Below are 17,993 nucleotides of genomic sequence, written 5' to 3'. Positions count from 1 at the left end.
GAAGAGGTTGGTTAAGCTATTTCCTACCAAGTAAACTTCAGATACTTTTATTTGAGAACAGACGTCATCCAAATCTGTTTCATCCATACAAGCCTTATTTTTGTGCTAAGAGTCTGGGAACCCAGCAGGAGGTTAGGAGTGAAAAAGCAAAACAACTCTTCCCCCCACTTCCAACCCAGCCTGAGTGATCGCAGCAAGGAGTTTGCAAGAGCACTGTGATCCCAATATGACACAACATGTTTTTACAAATAGCAGTCAACACTGGTAATTACCACACAATCAATATGCATGTCGGTAGAACATTGTCAGTCATAAACTGTGTCCTCACTCTCTCCAGGGATGCTGTTCAAACTTAATTTGCTGCCAGCTATGTTATAGCTAAAGTACTTTTTAATTACCTGGTGCTTCAAGGTACAAAGAGTGATTAAATGTTCCCCCCCAGCAAGTGTTTATTCAGTAGGCTGGGTGTCCCATCTGCTTAGAAGCAGCAAATTAGCAGAACAAAGAGCTGGAGCTCAAAACATAGTATCAAAAGTAATTTTTAAGAGCAGGAGCTTACCTCTTTAATTACCCTGCCATTTTTCTAGCCAAACAATGAGGCTTCCACTAATACTCACACTGGTATTAAACAAACACCTTATTTTACCAGGAGGATACAGATGCAGCCATCACAGCACACAGCTTTTTGGAAGCAAAACAGGTTGCAGGGCAAGGACACTCACAGCATCATCCAAAAATGAGATGAAGAAACAAGGCTCCATCAGGATCAGAATATTAACTCAAAGGGGTTAATTCTCCTCAAAGAGGAAAATAATTATTTCAAAAAGCACACTGAAATGCTGTGCAAAATTTCAATGCAAAAAACCTCAATTACCTTTGCCTGTGAAAAATTGCTCATCTGGATTTACAAGGACATTTAGGGTAGTTGTAAGATTTTATTTAACGTCTCTCAAAATCCTGCTGTGAATAAATGTTTGGGCGTGTTTGCAGACTACAAAAAGCAAGCACTTTAGAGTTAGTCACTTTTGCTGTACTGAAATGAAAGTGACTTGAACAGTTACATTTAGTGGTTAAATATTGTTTTTAGAAGGAACTGATACACATAGTTGATTTGAAAAGTTTTAATTTAATCTACAAAGTCATTACTGAAACACTGTAACCATAAAAAATAATAATAATTTTGTGTGCTTAGTGATCATACTTTTTTTCCCCAGATGTTTTCTGGCAAAGAGGGAATGTGAAATGTACTTGTTCATGACAAAAACATGCATTACTTCCCAACAGCAACTGGGAATTCCATTCTCCTTCCACTTCATTTGATCCTGCAAACTGCTCTGCACTGCAAAGGTATTTTGAGGATCACACAGCAACAACACACAGGTCTGTCCTAGCTCTGCACGCACTCTAAACTGGCTTAGTGCAAGCTCACTCCAGCTCTAAGCCTTCTTAACACAAAGTCGCCAACCACACCTCGGAGCCTTGTTCTGCTGGCACAGTGGTGCAGCTGCAGTACACAAACCCCCGCTGATAGCATCCCTCCATGCCTTTTAGATCACAGCTTGTTTGCACCCAGATGTCTTAAAGCACATGCAGTGAGCATAAATCTGCCCGTAATGACTAGTCAGACTGACTCAGCCAGCATAGGTAGCCATCGACACTACAAATATGATACAAGTCAGACTTTGAGTGTGTTAAAATAAAAATTATTGACAATTAAAACCTTCATTTACATCATCCACAGTTTTAACAAATGGCATACATCATGCTATCTTTTTCAGTGCCATCAACAGCAACCCAGTCAGCCACAGAATGGCAAAGGCTGTCTCAAATTTGCATTTGTACTTGTTTGCGGCACATTCTGAGCTTGCAACATCCCACCCCTCAAGGAACTACAGCAGAGCACTCACCCAGGACAGGGTACCAGTGACTGCACATATGGTTTCCTTGCAGCCACTACCAATGCTGCTCAGCCCTTCAACACCAAGGTGAGCATTCACCCACACATCTTCACTGACTCTCACTATACTTCCCCCTCACATTTTCTTTCCTAAGAAAGCTCTTCCTTAAATGTATGGCAAGACAACCAAGCAGCAGGCAGCCACTCAGCTTTGCCATTTTGCTTGCTTTGGACATGAGACCTACATTTTTTTCTGCACAACTGGGTGACATTTGATCAGCTTTATACAAGTCTGCTGGAGAGAACAGCATTCATCTCTTTAAGGAGAATTACATGCTAAGGAATTTTAAGGGTTAGTCATTCCAATCAACTTATTTATTTCCAAGAGCCATTAAACCAAAAAATGAGCTACAGCAAGCTCTGAACTCTCTTGATAAGTGTTTAGAGAAAGCAGGCCCTGCAGCCCTGTTATCAGCATGTGGCTATGCAAGGGAAGCTAAGCTTCTTATCACCACTGCGGCCTGCAAGTGTTCAGCTTCAAATTAAGGAAATTTACAAAAAGACACAACATAGACATGTAATTTTTTACTAAGTCTGGCTTTGGCACTCACCCATTTCTCACAGGGTTCGTAATCCCTCTGAGTTCTCAGCCCTTGCTTCAATTACCCACCCTAGCACCCACCCCTGCTCCAGTGTGAATAATGACAGTGAGCCTGTAAGTACGCTCCCAGTTTTAGGCAGAACACATCTGTGACAGGTATTTTCTTAACACATTAAGAAAAGAAAAACTAGTTGCAGTTGCTTCCAGGACATAAAGATTATGAAGCTGAGTTAAAAGACAGGGCAAGATTTAAAGGAAACAAGTTATGGCAATCCAGTAAGTCACTGCCTGTCAGCTGCCTTAACTGCTCCTGGGATACCACAGGATCCCTCCTTGGGCACAGCTGTGTGACCCAGTATGGTTGTCCTCACCTGGAGACACTCCCAACTCTACTTCCAACATACCTAAAAGCCACCTACAGCTCTCCAGGAAGGCTACCATCCACATCTCACAAAGGCACTGCTTGCCTGGCACTTCCTCATGGTGAGAACATGAACATGTAACACAGGTCCTCAGCAGGACTGAAACAAAAGGTCCCAGGATGGTCACCTTACCTTGCAGTAGAGATGTGCCAACAGGAATGGTTTCAGGAATGTTGTCTCTACTGTAAATGGAGTGCTGGAATTCAGGAGAACAGTCATTTTCATCGGTGATATGGACCATGACCTGAGACAAAAGGACATGCTGAGAGGGGATTTTAGTCTTTACACTTAGGAAAATGGTCACCTTGTTCTGGTCACTGCCTGGGCAGTCATTGCTCTTGCTGCTGTCCCATCCTTATGCCTCCAATGCTAAACTTTTCCTCACACTACTGTAACACAGAGAAGCATTATCTCCTTCAGTTCCAAGCAGATGGGAGGCAAAACCAAGAGAAATAACAAGAGCTATTTCCCAGAGCCTAGATCTGAACCCAGAGCGGGGAGCCCAGCCTTCTGCCTGTACCATAAGGTCTACAACCTCCCAAGCATCTTCAGGAGTTTTCTAGGCTATCCCTGTGTGTAACTGGTCCCACTAAGGAGGTAACGAAGGTTGCAGAGACAGTGGGTAGGAAGTGAAGTGACCCACGTACCTCAGTCACGCTGCTGAGATTGCTCTCAACTTCCATGGCTTTCAGCAAGAGGTGGTAGAGGTGGTGCTCGCTCTCGTAGTCCACAGGGTGGGTCAGGCTGAGCTCTCCACTCTCCTGTCTCACCTTGAAAAGGCCACTGGGGTTTGTCAGCAGAGTGTATGAAAGAGGCTGGCTCTGGAAAGAAACAGCCTCAACAACTGCTACTCTGTAAAGAATGAGAGAATAACCGTTTGCTTCAAGACAACAACAACAAAAGCTGTCTCCTGAGCACCTGGAAGAGGAAGATGAGGATGATGAAAGGTGAATTGCTCACTCTCTATCAAGTCTGGGCTCAGCTTTGTATTTGGACTGGAAATCCCTGTGCTACAAGGAGCCCACCTACCCTCTCTTCTCTCACCAATCTGATCCCCTGACATAGCAGGGCTGGGTTAACAACCCATTTCATCTTCCTACTAAAATGAATACATCTTTTTCTTCCTTTTTGTACCCTTCCAAATACTTGGCAGCAGTTACTGGTTCGTTTTCAGTTTCAGACATAACTGAGCTACTGTGGTTTTTACTTTCTTTGAAGCTGTATATTCAGAAAAGGAACTGGTTCAGAGATGGATGGGAAACCCACGAAGCACAGGGTCTTTCCAGACCCTGCTGTCCCCCTTGTCAGGACATTAAATGTAGGTTTGCCTCCCTGCCATGACTTACCCTTTGCATCTTCATCTCTCACAGCAGTCTCTGGCCAGCCTGACAATATACTTTAAGCCCTTTGTGGTGAATGCTCCAAGAAAGGAGACAAATCTCCCTCCTTCTCCTAATTCAGTCTATTTTAAGGACTAAGTGGCACATCTCCATTAATTTTTCCTACTTCATCAGCTTATTTTGAGGTTTCCTACTCCTGAAAGGCCCTATGGCACTGCTCCACCTGCTACATGGTGCCATAAAAGCCCATGCTGCTCTCAAGCAGCTGAACAGTGACAATAAAACCAGAGCCAGCTCAGCAGCATCTCTCCACTTGGCTGAGCTAATCTTCATGCAACAGCAGAGCCCCTCAGAGACCTGGCTGTATCTGTTTGCACTTCACACGGGTGTTGTTATCTCAGAAGCCTAGCAATGACTTGCCTCTCTAAAAATGTAAATACAAGGCAAACGGGATACAAACAACTCCAAATCTGGTTAATTAAGGCAGTATTTTTCAAGTACTCATTTATATCTGAAGTGCTCCAGGAGATGCACAGCCAGGAGCTTGGCTGTTTTAATTCACAATGCAATGCAGTAAGACTCCAAGAGCTCTAAAATAACAATTTCAGCAGAATTCCAGCATCCCAGACTACACCATGAGCCACACTGGAGACTCTCAAACACCAGAAAAGGCAGCATTTATTTTAGAAAATATAATCTGATGTTTAAAGTGTATCAGGCAGACACATATGCATAGCCCTGAGAAGCAACAACCCAAAAATGTCACTTTTCTGTGTTCTCAGACTGCAGGGAGGGATCTCACCTAACAAAGTACAACTTACTTTTCTCCTGCTGGAGTATTTTCAGGGACAAAGACACTGTAGGACATGTTAGTGAACTGTGGAGGTCGGGAGCCTGCCAGGATGGAAATGGAGGTGTAGGGGCTTTTGTTGCCGTACTCATCGGTGGCTTCCACAGTAACCACGTACTCCTTGTTCCACGTCAAAGGCAAACCAGTTGTCATGATAATGCCAGTATCCTTATCTACTCGGAATCGCTCTTCCCCACCTATCAATACACACATAAAGTTGGTCTGAAAAATGCCCCACAGCAAGAATGTTTACATCTTCACTGTTTTTAAGGTAAGCTGTCCTCAAATCATCTACCCACGTCCTTGCATGCACTTACTTCTTCTCCAGTTATGCACCTTATCTTTCACTCTCACCATGCTCTGTTGACTGGTGCAATGTAAAAGAGATGAGAACAGGCAAGAAATAGTGCCTTAAGCTAATGTTAAGGACACAATCAATGTCAAAATAAAGACAACAATGTAGTAGCAAGAAATATTCCCATCCACATAACTGTTTTACTTAAAGCACCTCCACCTTCTACTGCTGTATCTGCTGTATCTTTAAGGATTCCCCAAGGGAAACATCTATCAACAAAATGATAAAGTGGGAAATGTCAAGAAAAATCTGCCACTTAACAAAATTTTACCTTTTTTTTCAGAACAGAATCATAGAATGGCTAGGGTTGGAAGGAACCTTAAAGATCATCTATTTCCAACCCCCCTGCCATGGGCAGGGACACCTCCTTCTAGACCAGGTTGCTCAAAGCCCCATCCAACCTGGTCTCGGACACTTCCAGAGAGGGGGCATCCACAGCTTCTCTGGGCAACCTGTGCCAGTGTCTCACCAACAGTAGAACAGACCTACCTGCAATGAGTGCGTACGTGATGCCAGCACTGGTGTTTTCATTGTTACTGTAGAATGCAACAAGCTGGTAGATGAGAGTTCCTTTTCGGGCATCTGGATCAACACGTGCCTGGTAGGGGTATGGGTACATGCCCCAGGACAGAAGTTCCTCTTCTGGGGCAAGGAGTGTCACATGGCAGAGGTACCAGTCATTATCTGCAGAAGATGCATGGATTTCTAGACAGCTTGTTCATGAACTTTCATCAGGAATGTTTATCTATTAGTATCTGTAAACAAGCTGAACTGCCCATCATATCCATCCTACCAAATGCACAAAAAATTTAGTACAGATACAGACTCTGGCAACTCAATGTTCATTAAGTGCAGTTAACAACTAATTAAAACCAGTCTCAATAATAGGTTTTAGTTAGTTAAAATATGCATATTATGTAACTATGCTAGTTACAATACTCGTCATGACACAGTTTTAAGCATATACTTAACCAAACATGGGTGAAATTTGGCCTTTTGATTTTCAAGAAATTCAGCATAAATATTGCCAGTTTTACCAAATCAGGTTTAGGGCTTTTTAAAATATTTCTCTTCAAAATCAGTGGAAGTGGTAAGCAATCAAAACACCCTAAAATTCTTCCTTCTCCAACACAAATTCATTTAGTTTTCTCAAACCACTGGTATTCAAGGAAAGGCAGACATGCCTTCCCCTTCTGCCCCCAGAATCCCATCTGGTTGCACCTTAGGTGAGTGAAACACCAGCTTTCAGATGGAACCTCCACCCCAGGGCAAAGCCTTGGGCTTCACCTCTGCAGGGAGGGGCAAGTGAAGGGGCAGGCTGGCCAGCAACAGCAGGGAGAGAGCAAACCCTACGTGCTGGCAGGGGAAGCCTACAAGAAGCTGCTCTCTACAGGGTATGGAGGATCTGGGATTGGAAGCAAGCACCTGTACCTGAATCCCTGGAGAAAAACGGCACGTACATTGACTGTGCCTGTGTTGTTTCGTGGCTAAGAAGTGAGCTCTGACACCTAAAACAATGGGTGCAGACAATTGCATATGCCCAACTCTGGACTGTTTGACTTGGGAGCAGCCTGGAAGGACCTGCACCTCTGAGGTCTGACCTAGATCTGCTCTGATCTCTGACTGGTAGCACAGTCAGAAGGCATTCAGGTAGCAGGGCTGATCATCAGTGGGACGACTCCTGGGATCACCCCAGATCTTCTCCAGAGGTGGCTGTGCCACTGCTAGTGCCAGCCCAAGAAAAGGGCTGAACCCCTGATGTGCAGAAAGGCTCTCCAGAGAAGAGAGAGAAGGAACCTTCTCCTGCAAAGAACCCATAGAGATTTAATCACAGTATTTTTACCTCTTGGGAGACCTAAATTCAAGCCTTTTGAACTCACAGCAACTTGCTAACAGATGCTAAAGCTACATATGAGCTTCATAAAGGAATTTTCCTAAGCACATTTGTATTCCAGAGATGGCCTTGAGGTTTGACTTGAAAGCAAAATTAATATATTATGGAATACATAAAATAAACTCAAATATATTAAAAAGAAGACAGCAAATGTAGAAATGGTGGGAAGCAGTAAAGTACATATGAAAAATGCACATTGTCTGCCTGATAAAATATGATTGCATACTTGAACAAATTGCATTGAGGTTGCAGGTCTCCTAAGGGCTATGCCACTATCACATGAAACCCACCCGGGTGTACCTGTGTCTCATACAGGAAACCCTGGATCTCTGCCTCCCAGAAGGCCACATTTCACACAGGATGGAAGAGGACAGCACCAGCATGTGGACAAGACCAGCACCAAAGGTAAGAAGTAGGCTATAAATTCCAAACAAATTGTAACTGTAGACCTCAGAGATCTGATCCTAAATAAATCTGATCCTACCCACAGACAGAAACATCCACTGACACACAAGGCCTGCATTTGCAAGCAGCCTTACCCTACAGTAAAAATATGTGCTGGGTAAATTTACCAGAGGTAATAATTCCATGAGGGAAAAGAAGTCATTGAAGTTTTATGGGGTCTTTAAAGTATTTAAAATAATTTAAGACATGATTTCTTTAACTAGAGGAAATTCTAAGATTACGTGGTTTCTGGTTTTCTAATGTACTGACATTGCATACATGGGAACATTTGCTAATCACAGAATCATCCTGTTTGGAAAAGACCTTGAAGATCATCAAGTCCAACCATAACCTAAATCCACCAACCATAACCTAAATCTAATCGCTTAAATCATGTCCCTAACCACCACATCTATATTTCTTTTAAACACTTCCAGGGATGGTGACTCCACCACCTCCCTGGGCAGCCTGTTCCAGTGTCCAACCACTCTTTCGGTAAAGAAATTCAAAGCCATGAAGATGATCAGAGGACTGAAGCACCTCCCCTATGAAGACAGGCTGAGGAAGTTGGGGTTGTTCAGCCTAGAGAAGAGGAGGCTCCGTGGTGACCTTATAGCAACTTCCCAGTATCTGAAGGGGGCCTACAAGAAAGCTGGGGTAGGGCTTTTTACACAGGTGCATAGTGAGAGGAAAAGGGGCAATGGTTTGAAGCTTAAAGAGGGGAGATTCAGGCTGGACATTAGGAAAAAAATCTTTCCTGTGAGGGTAGTGAGATGCTGGAATAGGTTGCCCAGGGAGGTTGTGGATGCCCCCTCCCTGGAGGTGTTCAAGGCCAGGTTGGATGGGGCCTTGAGCAACCTGATCTAGTGGGAGGTGTCCCTGCCCATGCAGGGGGGTTGGAACTAGATTATCTTTAGGGTCCCTTCCAACCCAAACCATTCAGTGATTCTATGATTCTATAAAAAATACATTTCTTCATTCATTGGTTTAATTCAGGCAGCTCTAATTTCTGTGAAGATGAATATCTAGTTAAGCATTTTTCCCATGTAGTGAAACGTAGAGAATTATTTCAAAGAATTATAAGTATATAGCTTATGCCTTAATATTGTCCCATGTAGGCGATCCAAGTGTTAAGTATCAAGCAATAGCAAAGACCTATCCCACTGTAATAACTGTAAAAACCACCACCACCTCAAAATGTCAGCCCCAAACCAGTGCTTTATGCTTTAAAAAAGATGGACAAAAGAATAAATTTCACCAACTTCATGATACCATGTCAGAGGAAATATTAATGTTGTTCAAATTAACAATAATTTTCTGAACTTCAACAAAAACTTTACCTCCCCCATCTCTGAAATGTATCTTTTATAAGAATTGTAGAATCACAGAATCACGGAAGGTTGGAAAAGACCCTTGAGATCATCAAGTCCAAGTGTTAACGTAGCACTGCCTAGTCCACCACTAAACTGTGTCCCTAAGCACCACATCTACACGTCTTTTAAATACCTCCAGGGATGGTGACTCCACCACCTCCCTGGGCAGTTCCAGTGCCTGACAACCCTTTTGGTGAAGAAATTTTTCCTAATAACCAATCTAAACCTCCACTGGCACAACTTGAGGCAGTTTCCTCTCATCCTATCATTTGTTACCTGGGAGAAGTAATTCCCATCTTGCTACAATCTCCTCCCAGGTAGTTGTAGAGAAAAAAAAGGTCTCCCCTCAGCCTTCTTTTCTCCAGACTCAACAACCCCAATTCCCTCAGATGCTCCTCATAAGACTTCTGCACCAGACCCTTCACCAGCTTCATTGCCCTTCTCTTGACATGCTTCAGCACCTTATTTGGGTATTATATATACAGTACATATATTAAATTAATATATTATATATACATTATTCGAGGTGCAGCCTCACCAGTGCCAAGCACAAGGGGACAAGCACTGCCCTAGTGCTGCTGGCCACACTCTCTCTGATAGAAGCCAGGATGCTGTTAGCCTTCTTGGCCACCTGGGCACAGTGATGGCTCACATTCAGTCCTCAGTGAATCTTGGTAAAATTGGTGACAGTAGCAAGGCCTCAGATCACAGACTCATGGGATGGGTAAGGTTGGAAGGGACCTCTGGAAGTCATCTGGTCCAACCCCCTTCTCAAGTAGGGCTATCTAGAGCTGGTTGCTCAGGACTGTGTCCACATGGCTTTTGAATATCTCCAAGAAGGGAGACTCCACAACCTCACTGGGTAACCTGTTCCAGTGAACTAAAGTTCTGGGGACTGGATATCAAGAGAGATGTGGACCAGCTGGCAAATGTCCAGAGAAGAACAAAGGGCACAAACTGAAAACATGGCCTGTCAAAAGAGATGGAAAGACCTGGAGATTTTCAGGAGACTGCAAGGGGCATGCTAACAGTGCTGTAAAGGACTGGCATAGGAAGTCAGTCAGCTGTTCCCTACCCCACAAAGCAAAAAGTAACAAACTCCCATTACCGATTAAAACATATGTGTTAGATGTTGGGGGGAGGGTAATCCCTCAGCATTTTTTTAATTATTAGGATAATAGAACACTTGATAGTGGCTAGAGAGGCGAGAGATCATCCATCAATGAGATCTTTAAGACCTAACTAGACAAGTATCTGCCAGCAATCACTTAGTTACAGCAAAGCCTGCCTCTAGGCAGGGGCACAGTACCAGCAAGACTGTTAAATCCTTTCCATCACACTTTAATCCCCCTGCCCTTCAGCTTTTGTATCTCATTGATTTCCGAAGCCTACATGTTCACGCGTCACTCATTCCTGAGCAGCCTGGGGGAACTTCCAGCACAAACGTTCTTTGGACCTTCTGTTTTTCTTTGGTGTTTGCTTAAACATAAGAAGTGAGGGAAGGAGTGAATGCCACTCTAGAAACAGGCAGCATCTCACATGAAAGGAAAAACACGGGATGAGGGCAAACCTGGAGGGCTGTGCTACAGCAGCAGGTCCTAATAAACTTCAGATATCAGGTGGAAGGTCTTTCTGCAGCTGAGACCTGGCTCACTCCTTCAGCCCTTCAGCATTTATTTCTGCTTTTGAGGCTTGACAGATCAGAGCTTCTCTCTCTGTGCAAGAAAACAAATCTTAAACTGAAACAACCTGAAAGTGTGCAGACAGAACAGCCCAGGTTCTCTGCAAACACACATCAGAGCTCTAATTCTGGCAGGGAGTGAATGGAAGTAGTGAGGCAGGTGTCGTCCTCTTATCCCAAGTAACAAGCGATGGGATGAGAGGAAACGGCTTCAAGTTGTGCCAGCAGAGGTTTAGATTGGTTATTAGGAAAAATTTCTTCACCGAAAGGGTTGTTAGGCACTGGAACAGGCTGCACAGTGAGGTGGTGGAGTCACCATCCCTGGAGGTATTTGAAAGACATATAGAAGTGTGCTTAGGGACATGGGTAAGCAGTGGACTTGGCAGTGCTAGGTCAACACTGGGACTCAATGATCTTGAAGGTCTTTTCCAACCAAAATGATTGTATGATTCTATGAAGAAATGTTTGTTATTAAGGTCCTCTGTAAGTTGGAGCAAATCCCAAACTCAGAAGAAAGTGATGCTGAACAAGCACCAGAGACTAACCAGAGGCCAGTCAAACAGCACCATCCTGCCCTATCATTTGGGAGAAGCTGATCAGCTTTGAGCCTTCACTATTCAGGAGCAAGAACATTTCTGTTCTGGTAGCTGTCTGCTCTTTGCACAGACACCAGGCATGAGAAACTCGAAGATTTTAAAGTGTTACAGACACATGGCAATAAAATACTAAGGAAAACTATTGCATTGACTTGAAACAAGTCAGTGAAACAAAAACAGTCTTAATAAAGTAGGGTTTTTTCCAGCAACGCATTGTTTTTCAACTGTCGTAACTGCAAAGGCATGAACAGATCAAGCCTCTGAAATCAATACTGTTTTATTTTGTTCCACTGACACAACCACAGCATTCTATTAAATCAAAATGCAACATCACCCAGTGATGTTACAGTTCACCCATTTTGTCAATATGAATCATCCACTAAAAGGAAGGAACTAATCAGGAAACCAGGCTCTATAGCCTGTGAAACAAGACTATCAACAGGACAAACCTCCCGGCCTCTGCACCACGCATTTGAAAAAGTTTTGATATCATCAATCTAGAAGAGAATAATAAGGGGCTGGTTTTGCTTGAGATATGAGTGTATTCCCAAGGTTTCAGCTCTTCCCCTTGTTTACAGGTAAGAAAGACATGTCAGGGATGGTGTGTAAGGGATGTCAACCAGCCACCAGCCAAGAGGAGACTAAGTAAAAGGGTAAGGACGTAGTGAGTGCAAGGATGGAGGAACTCACCACATGGTCATCCATGAAATGAAGAGCTGCTAACTTTCTGTCTTTGAAGGCTAAACACACTTCAGATCAGAGCAGACAGACCTGCACCATCCTTGGAAAAGAGCATGAAAGCAAAGAAAGAACTGGAAAAAGATGTTAAAGTACAAGTGGCTATCCTTCAGAGTTTGTATCAATCCAGTGTTCCTTTAGTAATTTATTTTCATCCCTTAATGGAAGAAGGAAACATGATTGAAATCTTTTCCTTTTCACAAAATGGGCATTAGAGCCTCACTGACTGATGTGGGTTTGACAGAACAAATGTTGGGAAGCAAAGGAGTAAAAAATGTGCATAAAAAATGGTAGTTAATGTTTTGTTTATATCCCCTCTGGCAAAATGAATCACTTGAATGTAAAAGAGACAGCATGGCATGTGAAGACGTTCTGAAGTACCCAGCTTGAGAAAGGACATAGCATAGACAAGTGTACTCTTCACTGGGTAAAAAACTGGCTGGATGGCCGTGCCCAGGGAGCTGTGGTAAATGAAGTCAAATCTGGTCAGCAGTCAGTCACCAGTGGTGCCCCTCAGGGCTCAGTTTTGGGGCCAGGCTTGTTCAACATCTTTATCAATGACCTGGATAAGGGGATTGAGTGCACCTTCAGTAGGTTTGCAGACAGCACCAAATTGGGTGGGAGTGTTGATCTACTCCAGGGTAGGAAGGCTCTACAGAGGGACCTGGACAGGCTGGATCGATGGGCCAAGGCCAATTGTATGAGGTTCAACAAGGCCAAGTGCAGGGTCCTGAATTCTGGTCACAACAACCCCAGGGAATGCTACAGGCTTGGGGAAGAGTGGCTGGAAAGTTGTCTGGCAGAAAAGGACCTAGGGGTGCTGGTTGACCGCCAGCTGAACATGAGCCAGCAGTGTGGCTAGGTGGCCAAGAAGGCCAACAGCATCCTGGCCTGCATCAGGAATAGTGTGGCTGGCAAGAGGACAAAGGTGATCGTGCCCCTGCACTTGGCACTGGTGAGGCTGCACCTCGAGTGCTGTGTTCAGTTCTGGGCCCCTCACTATAAGAAGAACATTGAGGTGCTGGAGCATGTCCAGAGAAGAGCCACCAAGCTGGTGAAGGGTCTAGAGAACAAGTCATACGAGGTGCAGCTGAGGGAACTGGGGATGTTTAGTTTGGAAAAGAGGAGCCTGAGAGGAGACCTCATTACACTCTACAAAGCAGGAACACCTCCCACTAGACCAGGTTGCACAAAGCCTCAACTCAATACTTCTGAGTGTGTCAACTTCTTTCCAAACACTTGAAAAGTTATAATCAGAAAAACTCCAGTATTCTTTTTCAGCAGCAACAGTGTGGTTCATATGTGCAAAAAGATGCAAAAAACCCCCCCCATTGTAGCATTATTTTTTATTGACACCATTGGATGGAACTGTGAGAGACACACCTCAAACCCAGCAGCACATGCACCTTTGGTAAAGGTGGGCAGCAGCATTTAGAGGTGTGTTTGGATTAAGCAGAGCAGAAGCCTCCAAAGGAGCAGTGTGCCAGTCCCTCTGCTGTATCCTAAGAAATTAAAAGGTAGAGTTGACAGCCTGCCTTCCAGTGCTCCTTATATACTAAATTTCTAAACAAATCCTCCTCCCCTTCCCTTGCTGCTCTGCCACTCCTCTCTCACAAAGCAGATCTCTGTTCCATAGGTACAGCACTTGTTTACTCAGTCAGAAGCTCAGCTAACCCACCTGATGTAAAGCAAGTGTGTCCGTAGCCATATGCACAAACTGCTCCATACTCTACTCTCACCAAGCACACTGCTTTAATGTCCTTCCACCAGCGATGAGCAAGACAGCAAGAACTTACAGGAGCAGAACTCCAAGTCCTTTCCATCAGCCTGTTTCCTAAGGTCAAGCTTTTAAAGGCTTTTCTCAAACATTCTGCTTAACTTTCTCTTAAATTTTGGACAGTTTCCACTAGCATGCCAATCTCTCTGCTCAGGCTAAAACTCCAGTCCTGTTGTGATACCCAATAGCTAGAGTCTGACTGCTTTAATGAGGAAACACCAATGCCTGCACCAAAATGCCTGCTGAGAAGCCTCCACTGCTCTCCAGCAAGGACAGCAATCAGGGATGCATGAAAGGGAGCAAGATCAATTCCACTTCAGAGCTGCATTCCCAAAGGAAAAGCTACATGCATGTCTGCCAGAGGATGCTTATATTAACAAACTGTCTGTGCAAACATGGTAGGCAGACACAAAATTCATGGTAGGCATGAATTTTGGGCCTCCCATGTGGAATGCAGGCATGAAAAGGCAGCCACAGATCAGTCAGCTCCTGCCTTTCCACAAATATCAAACCCTGCTGTGCAGCACAGTGCTCTTGGAGCATGAGACAACACTGAGAACATGCAGGGACGTTTCTGGCATGATGCAGCTTTGATCTGGGTCTAAAACAGATTTTTAAATGCCTTCCTGCTGTTGTAACATAATGAAAGCTCAGAAATATGAAATAATGGGCTATATAAAAGGATTTAAGATGTTAACATTAAGAATAAAGGGCTGAATATTCTATTTTGAAGGTCTCCTATTGCTTTTCTCTTTAACTTCTTATGATAAAAGCTTTCTTATAACTTAAATAGCTTCTTACACATCTTACTAGGAGTATTTGCAACAAAAACTTTACATTTATCTTTCAGTTTTTAAGCTTTTTGTTGGTTTCTCAGCTATAGACTTTATCAGACATTCATACCACTTATTCATTGCCTCTGAGTAATTTTAAATTTTACAACAATATTTTTTTAGAGTAAGATTCTTCTAAAGATACCTACAGACAGGGTAACACAATAACCTTTACCCTGGAGCTTTCTGTTGTCTAATGACCCCTGGCCATTAAAATGGTTTCACGGTTTAAGTGAAGCAAGATCTTTCTCAGTTGGCACCTGAATTTGAAGGCACAGCAATGGTGTCCACAGATGGTTTTAATCAACCTGATACCGGGAGCCTGGCGGGGGGAAAGCAGCACATAGCATGACCTCCAAACCTGATTGCCAGGTCAGATTTCTGTTTCTGGAGTCAGATTTGTTTTGTTCTAAAAATGTCATGGGGTGCCAGGAAGCTATGGGCCACTTCTGCCTCCATAAAAAAAAAATCCCAAACCCCAAGCTATATCTTGACTTGAAATCATAGCCAGCAACGTATACGGGTTACTTGTTAGTTTTTGCAGAAGCTGTTATCAATGTAGATTTCAAGGCTTTCCTTTCCCAGTAGGCATCCTGATGGAAGTGTTTTTAAGAAAGCACGGGGGACTCAAACCACTTAATGTTTCTGTGGACAGCCTAGGCTGTATTTTCAGGAATTTCAAGATTTGACAGATGCCTTTGTAAAATGTAGTTTGCTTCCAGTGAGTCATAAGGGTTCAATATTGATCATATTCTATCACAAAACACTAAGCCTGAGAAAAAGCACTGTGCTCCAGCCTCCTCTGTCAGATTTGAGACCTGTCTCCTTGGAATTCAGGTGTAGTAGTAAATAATTGTTATCCCACCTGAAAGAGAACCAGGGACGAGAGATCCCTCTTACTTCCAAAACATGGAAATACTGAACAGCCTTACAACTGTTTTATTCATTTCTGTCTTAAACTACCTGCTGGTGTTTGTTTCACCTCAATGGCCTCAGATTTCAAGGGCTGCTGGCCTCAAGCTTATTCTTCAGAGCACTGCAAACATGCTGGAGGGGGAAGAGATTTGTCTTGCTGGTCTTTCAAATCTCCCTTCTTAAAGAAAAACAGCCTCTGGAGATTATGGATTGACTTCTTATCATGGGTGTTTTCAGTTTGACAGCATGCAGGCTGTACCTGTGGTGCTGGTGTGTGCAGGAGCACGGAAATCACCCAGTGGGTCCCATGACTTCAAGGGTGCAGTGTGTGCTCTATAAGCCCTTCATGGTAGGCTCTTCAGATTATAAAAAACAAGCAGAGCGAAAAGTCTGCTTGAGTCAAAGCACAGGACAAGAAATTGTGCTCCTTTCCTTTTTGAAACATGATAATACTGGTGCCCCCAGCTACAGAAAGTACAGCTCTAGGTGGAGGAAGAGGAGATGGCTGTGTAGCTGCACAAATCCTAGCCTGTGTAAGTCGGTAACAAGCACGAGAACCTACTTGCTGGTGTGGGCAGGTGTGCATGAACAAAGACAGACCTGGAAGGGAAAAGGAGCTACACCCCTTTCACCCCTTCCCTGCCACCCCCAGCTCTTCCATGTTCAGGCTACACGCTGTTCCTCTGCATTCTGATGTTTCCAGGATGTATCCTGTGTTTCCAGGATGTTAAATGTCCCAGAAGAAAATGTGGGTGAGGAAAGGACAGGTTAGTAGCTCCTGTCTTTGTGTAAGAGTCTTGTCTGAACTCCAGGTCCTGACCCCACAACTACGCTCATGCAAAGCAAGGCTTTGAATCATGGGGGCAACCTGCCAGATTCCTACAGAAGATGCTAACTGCTTTGTCTAGGTAAATAAAACAATTCACAGAAGCTGAGCAAACTTCTTTGTGTAAACTACCAAGTGTAAGCTCAATGGCGGAAGGATCGTATTTTCACAGTGCAAGCTATGATGTCCCCACGGATGAGACGGCAGCCCCATACACATCACCACTATGAGTACTACTGAGCAACAAGTAAGATTCAGGTTATCCTTCTCCACACTCACTTTACTTCAGTATTTCAACCATGTAACATTGTTTTCCTAGGACTACAGTTTCAATAAATAGTGCTCGAAGTTACTGTCTGACCTCTTTTGTTTTTACTGAAAAAACAACAAAACCCCAACACATGCTCCACTGGAGAAGCAGCACCTGTGAAATGCCTGAGACCACACATGGCTTTTACATAAGAGATGGCAATTAACAAGGGCCCAATAGTTTTGTTTTTCAATTAATGAGAGGATTAATAGTTTGGCACATGTTCCATAATATTGATTACTATGTGACCGACTGTTAATTATATTTAGGAAGTAGCACAAGGAGAAATGAGGAGCAGGCAAAAGTTAAGTCTGTTTGGCTTTAGACAGTTCACCAGGTTACCTCAGACAAAAAAATGGATGCTCAAAGCCTCCCACCATTTCATCATCTTCTTGTAAAATAAGCAGCCAGAAAAGATCCCAACTTTGCTTCTGTACAACGTTGTGAGATAGTTTTGATTTTAAAAGTAGCTTACAGGAGCATCTAAATGACCTTGTCCCACTTGATCATTGAATTCCTTTCTCCCTGAGGCTCATCTCTTGTCAATACATTATCAGTGCATAGACAGTGGTAAAAACATGTTGTACAGCACCAGATTGGAGAGGACAACATGATTAATCATTTGTACAACACTGCTCACAAGGTTATTTGCTTTCATTATGAATAAGCAAGACAGTCAAGCAACAAGTCACTTTTTCAACTCCAGCTTTAGTTTGAATGAGAAGCCCTACTTTCAATGTAGGGTGATTTGTTTAAAGTTAGTATCTAAAAATCCTTTTTACGATGTTAAATGTTTCTCACTTGCACGACTCAACCCATTCCTGCAACGATAAGTCTCCCAAGCAGGCAGCTCTGGGTTTCTCAGCCTGCACACAGTGGTAAAGAAAGACACAGCCCCCAGTGTGCCTCAGCACACTGGTTTTCCTCCCAGCTCTATGTTTTGCATTTCCTGAGCATTAGGCTGTTAAAACCATTTACAGAAAACTGCAAATAACCCCTCCTACAGTGAAGTTGTAAATACCTAAGGGGAAAAAAAAAAACAACAAAATACACAAAAATGATAACCTGTAACGTTATCAGAGACCTGAGCTACAGTTACAAAGACCCTATCAGACTTACTTACTCTGACACAGATGAAAGG

General features: G+C 43.5%; 1 protein-coding gene across 1 annotated transcript in view; it reads right to left on the bottom strand.

Moving 5' to 3' along the window:
- Positions 1-17,993, bottom strand: part of LOC127380810 (neural-cadherin-like) — a gene marked incomplete at its 5' end in the record, with an annotated part of 53,404 nt that overhangs the window by 32,948 nt on the left and 2,463 nt on the right. The window contains 4 exon segments of the mRNA XM_051610292.1: positions 3,053-3,164; positions 3,568-3,772; positions 5,082-5,307; positions 5,955-6,149. Coding sequence (XP_051466252.1) covers positions 3,053-3,164; positions 3,568-3,772; positions 5,082-5,307; positions 5,955-6,149 — 738 coding nt within the window.

Source organism: Apus apus, chromosome 2 (assembly GCF_020740795.1).
Source record: "Apus apus isolate bApuApu2 chromosome 2, bApuApu2.pri.cur, whole genome shotgun sequence".
NCBI lineage: Eukaryota > Metazoa > Chordata > Aves > Apodiformes > Apodidae > Apus > Apus apus.
This window is presented reverse-complemented; position numbering and strand designations above follow the sequence as displayed.